The sequence below is a fragment of the Lithobates pipiens genome, unplaced genomic scaffold (genome assembly GCF_037356315.1).
Source record: "Lithobates pipiens isolate NorthernLeopardFrog02 unplaced genomic scaffold, aLitPip1_a1.2 Scaffold_19, whole genome shotgun sequence".
NCBI classification, from domain to species: Eukaryota; Metazoa; Chordata; class Amphibia; order Anura; family Ranidae; genus Lithobates; species Lithobates pipiens.
The window spans coordinates 47765897-47780470 of NW_027507764.1; the positions used below are offsets into that span (position 1 = coordinate 47765897).

The 14574-nt window shown below is 44.6% G+C and overlaps 1 protein-coding gene across 2 annotated transcripts in view; it reads left to right on the top strand.

The window, feature by feature from the left end:
- Positions 1–14574, top strand: part of VWDE (von Willebrand factor D and EGF domains) — a 176267-nt gene that overhangs the window by 90055 nt on the left and 71638 nt on the right. For both annotated transcript variants that reach the window (XM_077490717.1, XM_077490718.1), the window contains 2 exons: positions 9235–9443; positions 12445–13403. In XM_077490717.1, coding sequence (XP_077346843.1) covers positions 9235–9443; positions 12445–13403 — 1168 coding nt within the window. The remainder of the gene's footprint in view (positions 1–9234; positions 9444–12444; positions 13404–14574) is intronic.

Here is a 14574-nt window from a genome sequence, read left to right on the forward strand (position 1 = left end):
AACTAACTAATAATTACTATTAATTTCTAGGTATTGGAATTTCCTTTCAAATTTGGCTGTGAACGTAACGAGTATGAATTTATCCGAAGTTAGGAATTATCTGAAATTTTAATGTAACGATCTAATAATAATCTAAAATAATAATCTAAATAATAATAATAAAACTTTTTTTGATTATTATTATTTATTATTAATTTGTTCCATTCCATTTGTTTAGATGCAGCTGTAGTTAGACTGTAGTGTGTTTCTGCAAAACTGAAAACGCATTAAAAAAATCCTAGGTGTGAACCAGGCCTTACAGAGCCTTCCACCTCTGTACAAAACCAACTGCACAGAGGAGGAAAGTATGACATGTTTGTTTTTTGTTTCTTTTTTTAACCACTTAAAGCGGACCTCCACCCTAAAGTGTAAGTTCCACTCATCTGATCCCTAATCCAGGTATCTGCACCCACTTCCGGGACAAGCTAGCCGCAGATGCCCCGCCTCCCCCCCCCCCCCCCCGCTGTGTTCTGGGAAACACACAGTTCCCAGGACACAGCGGGGACCAGCAGAGACACGCAGCGCGACTCGCGCATGCGCAGTAGGGAACCGGACTGTGAAGCCGCAATGCTTCACTTCCCGATTCCCTGACAGAGGATGGCGGCAGGGGCAGCAGAGAGACAAGCGATTGCTCGTCATCTGCCGCCGACATCGCTGGACCCTGGGACAGGTAAGTGTGAATTTATTAAAAGTCAGCAGCTGCAATATTTGTAGCTGCTGACTTGTAATATTTTTTTTAAAGGTGCAGCTCCTCTTTAAGGACCGAGCCTCTTTCTGAGATTTGTTGTTTACAAGTTAAAAACAGTTTATTTTTCTAGAAAATTACTTGGCACCCCCAAACATTATACATTCTTTTTTTCTAACACCCTAGAGAATAAAATGGTGGTTGTTGCAATAATTTCTGTCACAACGTATTTGCACAGCAGTCTTAAAAGCGCACTTTTTTTGAAAAAATACACTTTTTTTAATTAAATAATAAGACAACAGTAAAGTTAGCCCAATTTTTTTTTATATTGTGAAAGATAATGTTACGGTAAGTAAATTGATACCCAACATGTCATGCTTCAAAATTTGTGCCCTCTCATGGAATGGCAACAAAACCTTTACCCTTTAAAATCTCCATAAGCGACGTTTAAAAAATTCTACAGGTTGCATGTTTTTAGTTACAGAGTAGGACTAGGGCTAGAATTATTGCTCTCACCGATCGTGGGTATACCTCACATGTGTGGTTTGAACACCGTTTTCATATGCGGGCGCTACTTCCGTATGCGCTCGTTTCTGCAAGCAAGCTCCTCGGGACAGGGCGCGTTTAAATTTTTTTTTCTTATTTATTTTACCTTTTATTTTTTATTTTTACACTGTTTTAAAAAAAAAAAAGTGTCACTTTTATTCTTTGTAATAGAAAAAAGCATAAGTCCTCTTAAATATGAGATCTGGGGTCAAAAAGACCTCAAATCTCATAGTTACACTAAAATGCAATAAAAAAAAATATAAATAAATAAAAATTGTCATTAAAAAAATCATTTAAAAAAATGGCCCTTTAAGAGCTGTGGGTGAAAGTGACGTTTTGACGGGAGACGGGTGAGGGCCATCTTCCACTCACTCATCTCCATACCTAACAGGAGACAAGACGCGATTGCCGACAGCTGTGGTAAGCGGCGGAGGGCACCGGAGCGCGGTGGGAGGGGTGGGTCTCTCCCGCCGCTGATAAAAGTGATCTCGTGGGGAATCCGCCACAGAGACCACTTTTTTCTTGTAGTGGACCGCCCTCTGAAGAAGAGGATACAGCGATATCCTCCTTCAAACAGCCAATGTAAAACTGAGGCGGCGGTCCGTAAGTGGTAAAGGTGAACCTGTAAGTGATTGTAAGGGTTCATTTAAAAAAAAAAAATTAAAATAACAAACATATCATACTTACCTCCACTGTGCAGCTCATTTTGCACAGAGTGGCCCCGAACCCTGTCTTCTGGGGTCCCCTGATGGCTCTTGTGGCTCCTCCTCGCATCAGGTAGCCCCCTAGGAGAAGCGCTTACCTTGTGGTGCACTCCCGAAGTCCACCATCTGCATCCACAGACACGAATGCCGGACTCGGGCCCCGCTCCTCCGGCGTCTGCGTCATTGGATTTGATGGACAGCAGCGGGAGCCAATGGCTGCGCTGCTATCAATCTAGCCAATCAGGACACGAGACACCGGCTAGAGCTGGTGTGCTCGTCCCCGGCGTGAGAAAAAGAGGGTTCAGGTAAGTAAAACGGGGGCATTGGGGGCCTGCTGCACTGCAAGAGGTTTTTCACCTCAATGCATAGAATGCATTGAGGTGAAAAACCACGAAGGTTTACAACCCTTTTTAGTTATCCTTTAACCACTTAAGCCCCGGACCATTTTGCTGGCCAAAGACCAGAGCACTTTTTTGCGATTCGGCACTGTGTCGCTTTAACTGACAATTGTGCGGTCGTGCGACGTGGTTCCCAAACAAAATTGCCGTCTTTTTTTCCCCACAAATAGAGCTTTCTTTTGGTGGTATTTGATCACCTCTGCGTTTTTTATTTTTTGCGCTATAAATAAAAAAATAGGGACAAGTTTGAAAAAAAAACACATTATTTTTTACATTTTGCTATAATAAATATACCCCAAAAATATATTTAAAAAAAAACATTTTTTTTTCTCAGTTTAGGCCGATACGTATTCTTCTACATATTATTGTAAAAAAAAATCGCAATAAGCGTTTATTGATTGGTTTGCGCAAAAGTTATAGCGTCTACAAAATAGGAGATAATTTTATGGCATTTTTATTAAAAAAAATTTGTTTTACTGGTAATGGCGGCGATCAGCGATTTTTAGCGTGACTGCGACATTATGGCGGACACATCGGACATTTTTGACACATTTTTGAGACAATTGTCATTTATATAAATGCACTGATTCCTGTGTAAATGACACTGGCAGTGAAGGGGTTAACCACTAGAGCAGTGTAGGGGTTAAGTATGTCCTGGGGAGTGATTCTAACTGTGGGGGGGGGGCTGTGTGTGACACATCACTGATATCTGCTCCCGATCACAGGGAGCAGAGATCAGTGACACTGTCACAAGGTAGAACGGGTAAATGCTTGTTTACATTAGCATCTCCCCGTTCTTCCTCTCCGTGAGACGATCGTGGGTATCCCCGCCGGCATCGAGTCCGCGGGACCCGCGACCCGACTCACGGAGCTTTTGCCGCGTGCGCGTGCCCGCAGGCTGCATCTTAATGGGGCAACGTACAGGTACGTTAGTTTGCCCATACGAGCCCTTCTGCCGACGTATATCGGCGTGAGGCGGTCGGCTAACGGTTAAGGGATGTGCCGGTTTTTATTCCCTGCCTTGTAGGGAAACAAAAAACCGGCACATCCCCACTGACAGGACAGAACTTTGTATTATTTGCATTACCAGAGCTCTGTCCTGTCATCCTCTTCGCCGATCAGGGGTTACCGGCGGTTTATCATTGGCCGGCAGTTGCTGATCGGCTTGTGCTATGACTAATCACACCACAGCCGGTGCAGTGGCTGCAAGGGCACGTGCCCCCTATCTGGCAGTACTGGATTGTGTACTAGATACGTGATCCAGCGCAGGAGAGCCGCTTTGCCGCCATACTACGTGAAGCGGGTATAGATCAATAAAAGAAAAAATACTAAAATCTGTGTTGCCGGGCAGTATTTTATGCACAAATACGCACGTATACGCGCACGTGCCGCACCCCAAGAAAAGCTAGAAGAATTTTAATGCCACGTGAAAACGAGCAATTACTATATAGCCCATCCTCATGTTTTTACGCAGGACCTGTGTGCCAGGAATCTGATGTTCATACGTGTGTACCGTGTGTAGGTCGCATGTTGTAGGTTGCCAAAGATTGTGTTAGGAAAGGCTTTGGCATACAGAGGAGAAACAGACAATGGTCGGTTTCAGTTTTCCTTTTGCTATAACACAAAATCCGCTCTTGGACGGAATCTACTCATTGTGTAATATTCCCTGCCAATATTTTAAATACCGTTGCAAGTTTATAACAGAGAGGGGACACATATATACAGTTTCCATTCCAGATGCATTGACATATCATCTTGAAATGTTACATCTGCTCGCACTGCGTTGAGCGTCTGATGGGCGGTCAAGGATAGTTAGTGGATTAGTAACGGTGCAAATTACGAGCAATCTGTAAACTGTAACTCTGCATGGTAAAGCCTCTGAGAAATTCCGGGATTTGTGTGCTGTGTAGGAAAAGAGGAGAGAAAGGATGCCGCAGAGCAGTATGTGAAAGGCTGGCCATACATTATGCAATTTTCTTTCAGATGACTGTGAATTACCTGTGTACCTGTGGATGACTGTGTATTACCTGAGGCCAATTTCCCTCAAGAAATCTATGAAGATAAATTAATTCTACTTTTTTCAGACCACTGGAGCATTGTATGAGCTTTGTCTCATAGACTGTTGTAGACTGGTACGGGACAGTCTGAGGTGGGGTGGGATCCCTGATTATTCAAAGCATTGTCTGGGTGGGCAGTGATCTGAGTCACCTAGGCTTGTCTAGATCTCTGTTAGCTCATGGCTGTTCCTTTAGATGTGCTAGTGAGGCTACTGTTTACGGGTTGCATTGTTAGGGGATTGTGTGGTGTATATACAGTGGTGTGAAAAAGTGTTTGCCCCCCTCCTCATTTCCTGTTCCTTTGCATGTTTGTCACACTTAAGTGTTTCGGAACATCAAACCAATTTAAACAATAGTCAAGGACAACACAAGTAAACACAAAATGCAATTTGTAAATTAAGGTGTTTATTATTAAAGGTGAAAAAAAATCCAAACCATCATGTCCCTGTGTGAAAAAGTGATTGCCCCCCTAAAAACCTAATAACTGGTTGGGCCACCCTTAGCAGCAACAACTGCAACCAAGCGTTTGCCATAATGTGCAATGAGGCTTTTACAGCGTCCTGGAGGAATTTTGGCCCACTCATCTTTGCAGAATTGTCCTAGTTCAGTTACATTAGAGGGTTTTCGAGCATGAACGGCCTTTTTAAGGTCATACCACAACATCTCAATAGGATTCAGGTCAGGACTTTGGCTAGGCCACTCCAAAGTCTTCATTTTGTTTTTCTTCAGCCATTCGGTGGTGGACTTGCTGGTGTGTTTAGGATCATTGTCCTGCTGCAGAACCCAAGTTCGTTTCAGCTTGAGTACACGAACAGATGGTCGGACATTCTCCTTCAGGATCTCTTGGTAGACAGCAGAATTCATAGTTCCTTTTATCACGGCAAGTCTTCCAGGTCCTGAAGCAGCAAAACAGCCCCAGACCATCACACTACCACCACCATATTTTACTGTTGGTATAATGTTCTTTTTATGAAATGCAGTGTTCCTTCTATGCCAGATATACTTGGACACACACCTTCCAAAGAGTTCCACTTTTGTCTCATCGGTCCACAGAATGTTGTCCCAAAAGTCTTGGGGATCATCAAGATGTGTTGTGGAGAAATTGAGATGAGCTTTGATGTTCTTTTTGCTCAGCAGTGGTTTTCTCCTTGGAACTCTGCCATGCAGGCCATTTTTGCCCAGTCTTTTCCTGATGGTGGAGGCATGAACGCTGACCTTAACTGAGGCAAGTGAGGCCTGCAGTTCCTTGGACGTTGTTGTGGGGTCTTTTGTGACCTCTTGGATGAGTCGTCGCTGCGCTCTTGGGGTAATTTTGGGCGGCCGGCCACTCCTGGGAAGGTTCACCACTGTTCCATGTCTTCGCCATTTGTGGATAATGGCTCTCACTGTGGTTCGCTGGATCCCAAAGCTTTGGAAATGGCTTTATAACCCTTTCCAGACTGATAGATCTCAATTACTTTCTTTCTCAATTGTTCCTGAATTTCTTTGGGTCTCGGCATGATGTGTAGCTTTTAAGGATCTTCTGGTGGACCTTACTGTGTCAAGCAGCTCCTATTTAAGTGATGCCTTGATTGTGAACAGGTGTGGCAATAATCAGGCCTGGGTGTGGCTAAAGAAATTGAACTCAGGTGTGGACAACCACAGTTATAGTATGTTTTAACAAGGGGGGCAATCACTTTTTCACACAGGGCCATGATGGTTTGGATTTTTTTTCACCTTTAATAATAAACACCTTCATTTACAAATTGCATTTTGTGTTTACTTGTGTTGTCCTTGACTATTGTTTAAATTGGTTTGATGTTCCGAAACACTTAAGTGTGACAAACATGCAAAGGAACAGGAAATGAGGAAGGGGGCAAACACTTTTTCACACCACTGTATATCTATATATATATATATCTATATATATATACCACACAAAATTGAGAAATATATATATATATATATATATATATATATATATATATATTTGTTAATTTACATCAAAGAGAGTTCCAGGTTGCACCCAAGCTAGTGCCGTATAGTTCTTGGATGCAATGTTCAGCTACAATGCCCGGTTCCTGGTTCCAGAGTGGAGGAAGCTGTATCTTGATGGAGGCACCCAAGCTGGGTGTCAGACAGTCCATCACAGCCCTTATCGCCAAAGCTCAGAGAAGGGCATCTACATCCAAACTTTTAGTCCTCTTTTAGTCCTCTGCCAGGTTTTGCATGGTTGTCCTGAACCCCAAAATAACTGATGATATCATGAAAATCTGTGCTGGGCTTTTCAGTTAAAGTGGTTGTTAAGCCACCCTAAAGCCCCATACACACTATCAGATTTTCTGCTGTTTTTTGTCTTCAGATTTACCAAAACCATGTAGTGCAAGGGCCTGCCTGATTGCATAAAAATTGAAACTCCTAAGTTTTGACCTCATATTATAAAGTTTTGATAAATCTGAAGGAAAAAATCTTCAGAAAATCTGATAGTGTGTATGGAGCTTAACCTGTATACACCATCAGCACTGCCTCCCATTGTAGTATCCCCCTCTGTGTGATTTATAAAAATAAATGCTGCAAATACCTAATTTCACTGCCGAGATTGCGATCACATGACTGGCCAGCTTTCTTCTTTTCTCCTCTGAGAGATGCAGCCTGCAGGGCTGAGATTCCTCTGATGATGTCAGTCTGGAGGGGAAGAGGAGGGGAAGAGAGAGCTGGCTGGTCATGTGATCGCAATCTCGGCTCTTAAATTAGGTATTTACAGCATTTATATTTATAAATCATTCACAGAGGGGGACGCTGCAATAGGAGGCAGTGCTGATTGTGTATAAAGGTTAGTGTTATGAGAGCAGCAGGAGGGGGGTGGGGCGGCTCACACACAAACAGAGAGGGGAGGGGGGAGGAGGGCACAGGAGCAGAGAGGAGAGCAGATAACAGGCTACTGATGACAGAGGCATGCAGAGGCATGTAAACTGACCATGGTGCCTGGTCTCAGCAGATACACCGTGGTCAGTTTACCAAGGGGTGGAGAGAAACTGTCAGGATCAGCCAGGTTTTTTAGGTGTTACATGGGGTCAAATGACACAGGACAAGCACTATGTCATATAACATGCTTTAAAGGAGCAGGATCCATTTTTTGGGGGGGTTAACAAAGCCTTTAACCCAAAAAATAGAGATCCTGGTCCCTTAAATAAGATTAAACAGCACAGTGCTTGTGCTGTGTAATCTGTCCCCCTCTAAACTGTTAAAAATAAAAACCCTGAACCTGCCACTTCCTGTATCCCCCTCTCTGCTCTGACCACGATAATCAGGGCTGCTGAGCCCTGAAAACTGTGGTCAATGTAGGTCCCTTCGTCATCCGCAGCTCTCCTCTCTCCCTCTCACCCCCTCCTCCCTGCCTGTCAGCTCCGTGTCTATGTCTCTGTCCCAGTCTCCCCCCCCGCCGCTATTAGTAAAAATAAAAAATGCTAACTGCCAGCCCTGTATTAGAGGCAGGCATAGCACATGGTATAAATCTTTTATAAAAACGAGGCTTGTAAATACAAATTTAGTGCGATCTTCAGGCGGGTCACGTGACTCTTGGCCGCTTTCCAGGGCTACTGCAAGGGGGGCTGAGCGGCCATGTGATCTCCCCGGCTGACGTCAGAGGGAGAGCTTGGCCCCTCCTGCAGAAGCCACCCATCAGAACTGTAAAGCGGCCGCAAGTCACGTGACCGGCCTGAAGATCATTCTAAAACGTTATTTACAAGTCTTGTTTTTATAAAAGACAGGTACAGTGTGCTATGCCTGCCTATAATAGAGGGGCTGGCAGTAATTTATAGATATGGGTTAACAAACTCTTTAAAGTAGTATTAATTCCACTTTTTTAGCTTGCCGCATTGAGCACAATGGGGGATATTTACTAAAGTCAAATAGACTGTGCACTCCGCAAGGACATTTCCTCCATAGCTTAGTGAATGAAGTAAAGCTTCACTGTGCAAAGAGCATCCAACCACATGCAAATCTACCCCCAAGTGTTCAGTGGGTCTAAACTCCATGTAAGTTCAATGTCAGTAGGTGTCAGAGCTTACTCAGGAGAATGACCTGCTCAGTATGTTCAGGCTTAGTGGATGGCTGCATCCTGGAAGGGAGGGGGAAAAGTCACATGCTCACCCATACCTGGAAGGACCATGGGGAGCAGAGTATGGTGAAGTTATCTTCTTTGGGTGGGGGGTGTTTTATTTTTGGATGTACCATGTTGCAGGAGAACAATATCATCATCAGAGTTCATTCAAAGTTACTTCCAAGGTTCTGCTTCAGACACAAGGGTTTCTGGGTGTTCAGGACCACACTAGCTATTAAGCAGGTCATAGATGGTTTGTTTTCCTTTCCTGTGACCATGAGGGGGGTGGTCTGTGGGGTGAGCCGTCCCCAGCCGGGAGAAAACACAGTGATTATTGCTAATGGCTATAGCCACTGGCAATAATAGCATGAACAATCCTACAGGCTGGTTGTACTCAAGGGGCTTGATCAATCAACTTGAGTACAATTAGCTTGCCCATACATAGTTCGAATCTCATACAAGCCCTACTGAACTGGCCAAGATTAGAACTGTCTGTGGCCAGTTTTAGTGACTTTATCTGAGCCAAAGATAATGCCTTTACTCAACCCATGGTGAGCAGTACATCAGCTTAATCATCCTTTGTCCAAAGAATAAGCCTATATCCATGTGTGTAATGTACTGTATGTGTTGCTATAGTATTAGAGTATTATCCATATCCATGAAGACTATATTGTTCTTGTGGCCTCCATCATATTCTTTGGTTCACTATCTAAATTTCCTTTAGATCTCCTTCTCCTCGGGAGCTTTTGTCCGAGCCGATGTTAGTGAATGGGGGATGAGTTTAACACTCAGAGCTCCGAGTTCGGACTATAAGGAGACGCTGGGACTTTGCGGGACGTTCGATGGAAACCCTAATAATGATTTCCATGACACCAAAGGAGCAGAGCTGGAGGAAACACCACACAGCCACTTGTACTTCATCAACCATTGGAAGTAAGAGAAATATGCACTTGGATTACAACCTGTTGAAGTTAAATTGCATTCTCACATTCTGTATAGTCCTTTATTACCATCTTATGGTTTATACCTGAACTTCACTTGGAAAAGCCTTAAGCCTTGCACACTTTGGGTAGAACAAAAAAAAAAAAAACTAACTACCGCAATACTAAGCTGATGTTAGTACAGTCATCTCTCCCCCCCCCCCCCCCCCCGCACTAGAACACTCCAGTCAGTGCTTTCAGCCATTGGCTGAGGGCACTGATTGGGAGCCGGTCGGCTTTTGCGGTGATGATCCTATAGAAGCCTCTGTCAGACCAGTTGCTGTACACATGGGTCAAATGTCGACCGGTTCCTATTGAATCACCACCCGACATTTGGCCCGTGTGTATTGGGCTTTACGATGCCTTTTCTCTAAGAATGTACTTCCCATGCTTTGACTCCAGTGCTCTCTGTGCTCTCACATAGCTCCCAACTGTCCCTGATTTTGAGGGACTGTCCCTGATTTGGAGCAATGTCCCTCTGTCCTCCTTGTGTGTCCCTCATTTTGGTCTGATCTATATAGATGTATATAAAATGCACTTTTTATCTTTCGAAAAGTGTTTCCCAGTGCTAAACCATTTATCCAAATTCTAAATTGCTGCATTTGTAAATTTTAAAAGTCAATTTAAAGGAATAGTAGGGGTAAAAAAAAAACTTGTGGATTTAATTAACTTTTTTTTTTGTTATGTCCCCTTTAAGGGGCATGGCAGGGGGCGTGTCCTATGCCTACATATGTTTGCTAGTAGGTGTCCCTCATTCCCATCTTAAAATATTGGGAGGTGTGCTCTCAATAAAGGCGCTCAGCCCTGTATTACCATGTCATGATTTTTAACTGAGCTTTACTTGGAAATTACTTACAACACCCTTGTTTCTGAGAATGCACTTCCTGTGCTTTCACTCCAGTGCTCTGTGCTGGCAGAGCTGAGAAAGCCAGACCCCTCCTTACCAGACTTGTAGTGCAGAGGATGGGACGGGTCTCACCAGGGAAGTTAGATTATGAAGTGTTCAAGGCATTGTGGTCAACACTTGGTGCTTATTGGACAACACAGACATAATAAGTCACGACACATTGCACAACTTCTACAGCAGGAGAGTGAAGGTGATACTGTGGAAATGAGGTGTGTTAGTACAATATATGAATAAATATAATTTCTGTGACTTCAGTTGGGCTTTAGGCTCTGTTTTATGAATCCACAATAAGGGAGCAACATTAAAATTATTTTATAATCATCACATAAAGAACACACATGCAGAGCAGCCATCAGAAATTGTGGGGCCCCTCACACAGCTTTAGGCCTGGGCCCCCCTGTGCCTGACCACCAACATTCCCCAGAGCCCACCCACTGCCCGTCCTACCAAATCCACCCACTAGCCATCACACCAAGCCCTTCAGTGCCTCAGCCCCCCTCACACCTGTACACTCTCAGCCCCCCCCCCCACCTGTATGCTCTTAGCCCCCTCACACCCTTCCTCACACCTGTACACTCTCAGCCCCCCTCACACCTTTCCTCACACCTGTACACTCTCAGCCCCCCTTACACCCTTCCTCACACCTGTACGCTCTCAGCTCCTCTCACACCTGTATGCTCTCAGCCCCCCTCACACCTGTACACTCTCAGCCCCCCTCACACCTTTCCTCACACCTGTACACTCTCAGCCCCCCTTACACCCTTCCTCACACCTGTACGCTCTCAGCTCCTCTCACACCTGTATGCTCTCAGCCCCCCTCACACCTGTACACTCTCAGCCCCCCTCACACCTGTACACTCTCAGCCCCCCTCACACCTGTATACTCTCAGCCCCCGCACACCTGTACGCTCTCAGCCCCCTCACACCTTTCCTCACACCTGTACGCTCTCATCCCCCCTCACACCCTTCCTCACACCTGTACGCTCTCAGCCCCCTTACACCTGTACGCTCTCAGCCCCCCTCACACCTGTACACTCTCAGCCCCCCTCACACCTGTATGCTCTTAGCCCCCCTCACACCCTTCCTCACACCTGTACACTCTCAGCCCCCCTCACACCTTTCCTCACACCTGTACGCTCTCAGCCCCCCTTACACCCTTCCTCACACCTGTACGCTCTCAGCCCCCCTCACACCTGTATGCTCTCAGCTGGGGGGAACTGATTAACTGCCACTGACCTCACAAGTGACACCAATACAGTCATCAGTGATAATACTATACACTGTCACTGTGCTAATGACACTGGCTGGGAAGGGGTTAACATCAAGGGCGATCAAGGGGTTAAATGTGTAATATGTATAAAGTGTGCTGCTTTTACTAACAGATCTTAGTTTTTCATCTCTGCAAAGCATTTCCCTCTGTACAGATCACTGTGTTGAGTGTCAACACAGAGCTCTAAGCTGTGATTGCACACAGCCGATCAGCAGGTCCCTTATGAAAACATATGATTCCCCAAAGGGGATCAAGCATGCTTAGAAAGTATCCTCTATAAGAAGATCCACAGCTCACTCCCAAGCAGGTTCACAGATGTTCTGATAGGATCAACTTTCCAGCTCCAACAGATATATATGTCAAAAGCAAAGAGGAGAGCTCATGCATATTTGTTAAACCGTTTATTTAAAAACATAAAGCATTGCACCTAAAGACTGGTTGAGTTTTCAAGGCAAAGACATTACTTGCAGACATGGCAGCCACATTACTCGATCAGCATGTGCGCGCTGACGTCACACTGATGGCTCCGCCCAACGCGTTTCCCCTTAGAAGGCATCAACTGGGATTGGAACTCGGGACTGAAATTTTATTAACAAATTAAAAATAGCGGGTGTAGCACTTGTATACACTATACTGTAATCATGCTTTTTTATGGACATAAATGCAAATCCTTTAGCTGGTCAAACAACTAATAAGGGCATGCATTCCATTGATGTATTTACCTGTTTGCCTGTAGTTTGGACCATTTAATATTTTTTCTGTTATATTTTCCCTCAGAATTGCTGCTGGAGAAAGTTTCTTTGACAAAACACCAGAGTTCACACCGCCAATCACCAAAAAAACGAACTATTGCAGCTGCATAGCAGATACAAACCTGCAGCATTCATCTATGAACATGCTTTTCAGCAATTCGCAAGATGCTTCTCTCTGCAGTGGCATGGAGAACGTAAGATTTCCCTCCATAATACCTGCACTTGATGTTACCAATGAGTACACCTACACTGATCCAGAACGAGAGCTGAGCAAGCGTTCATTGCCCGATGTTTCCATACAACATGACACATCACCTAGTGAGGAGGACCTTCATAATGATCCTAGCGATCCAAAAGAACTCAAGAATGAATTGAAAAGAAATGTGATTTCCAAAAGATCATCTCAATCCCATGGAAGCAACAAGAACCAAGAAAACCGATGGGATCATAAAGGACATGTTAGGAATCGGACTAAACGTCAGAATTACTATGAGTATCTGCAAACATTTCCATATCAAAGCCTCAGCCAAACTGACTTGGAAGGATTCAGCTACTTCTTCCCTGAAGATCACACCAGTGACTCACATCGTGCATTTCATCCTTCTTGGCCAACTCCGTCAGGACTGACTCATTCATACGCTTCGGCAGTTTGCCAAGAGGCAGTCTTTAATGCGAGCATTGGGAGACTGTGTGTTGGGTTTTTAGAGAAGAGACTCATGAATGTGGTTGATATGTGCATCATGGATATTATGCTGAAGGACGACCTTGGCTGGGTGGAAGCAGGGGAGGCCCTGCTGGAGAACGAGTGTGAAAGGAAACTTTTGGAACTCGGACATGATAAAGGAAAACACTCTCAGATACCCATTGACCCCATCATTCTAGCCCTGAAATGTCCCAACATGTGCAGTGGCAATGGACAGTGTATGGAGTGGGGGTGTGCGTGCTTCAATGGTTATAGTTCATATGACTGTAGCGTTTTATCTGGTAAGTTGGTGCTTTGTTTGTAGTTAAAACCTTCCATTGGTTGCCCATGTACACCTATGAACAAAGACAGCTCCATAAAGACACGTCTGACCAGTTTGGTTTGAAGAAACTTGAGCAACTTGCATTGAGCCCTAGCCTCACTCTAATGAAACCCTTAAGGATGAATTACAATGCCATTTCCAGCCAAGTCCTCACAAATGCCCTATTGGCTGGGTGGGCACAAATTCACACAGATACACTCCAAAATATTACAGAAAACCATACCAGAGTGGAGTCTCCCATGGATAGGGAACAGCAGAATCTGTTTTCTGTCCAACTCTCTCTCTCTAGTTATAACTTTTTATGGAGCCATCTTAAATTACAACTAAAAGCTCCTGTATGTTAGTCTAAGCAAGTACCAGATCCTGTTACTATGTGATGAACAAGTCTCATAAATGTAGCCCCTACCCCCGAAGGAGATACTTGATGTGTCAGGTTATCTGTTCTTGTGCCCATGACTTTCAACAACTCAGTACTCTCTGACACACTTTGTTGGGCTAAGAAGATGAATGCAGACATCTGTGCATATAAATATCCCCAAAATATGAAAACTTAATAGTACACCTCATTCTTTAACCTGCACAGGGTGGCCTAGCTAAGGGTCTGGAGAGCACAAATATAGTCCACATGTACTAAACCTTATGCTGGCCATCTCGTTGGGGCCCAAAACATTGTGCTGGAGCACTCTAAGCAGTGTCCCTCACTGTCCCTTTTAGAGTTGGTGCATGCAAAAGTCAAATGTTCCTAGCAGGCAAGTCTATCCCTCTGTTAAGCTACAGTGTATGGTTGGCCAGCAGCCGCTCACCAGTCCTGTACAAGCAGAGGGTATCTGTCCCAGCACAAGGCACAAAGGGCTTCCCTCTTTGTCTCTAGTGGTATTATCACCCTGTGGCTCTTTACTGCACATCAGGCTCCACACAGTCCAGGTCGTGATCAAAGGGTTAAGGATAGCACCGCTCTGCTTCCTCTTCTTCCAGAAAAAAATGTCCCGCTCACTGTTCTCACTGGACACGGGTGGATTATAGTCTGTATAGTGCTGGTCTTCCCACAGAAAGAGGTTTCTTCCTCCTTCCACCTTGGAAAATCAATCCGGTCCCTCTACCTAATTGTCTCAGGCTTGGGGGATGTAGTT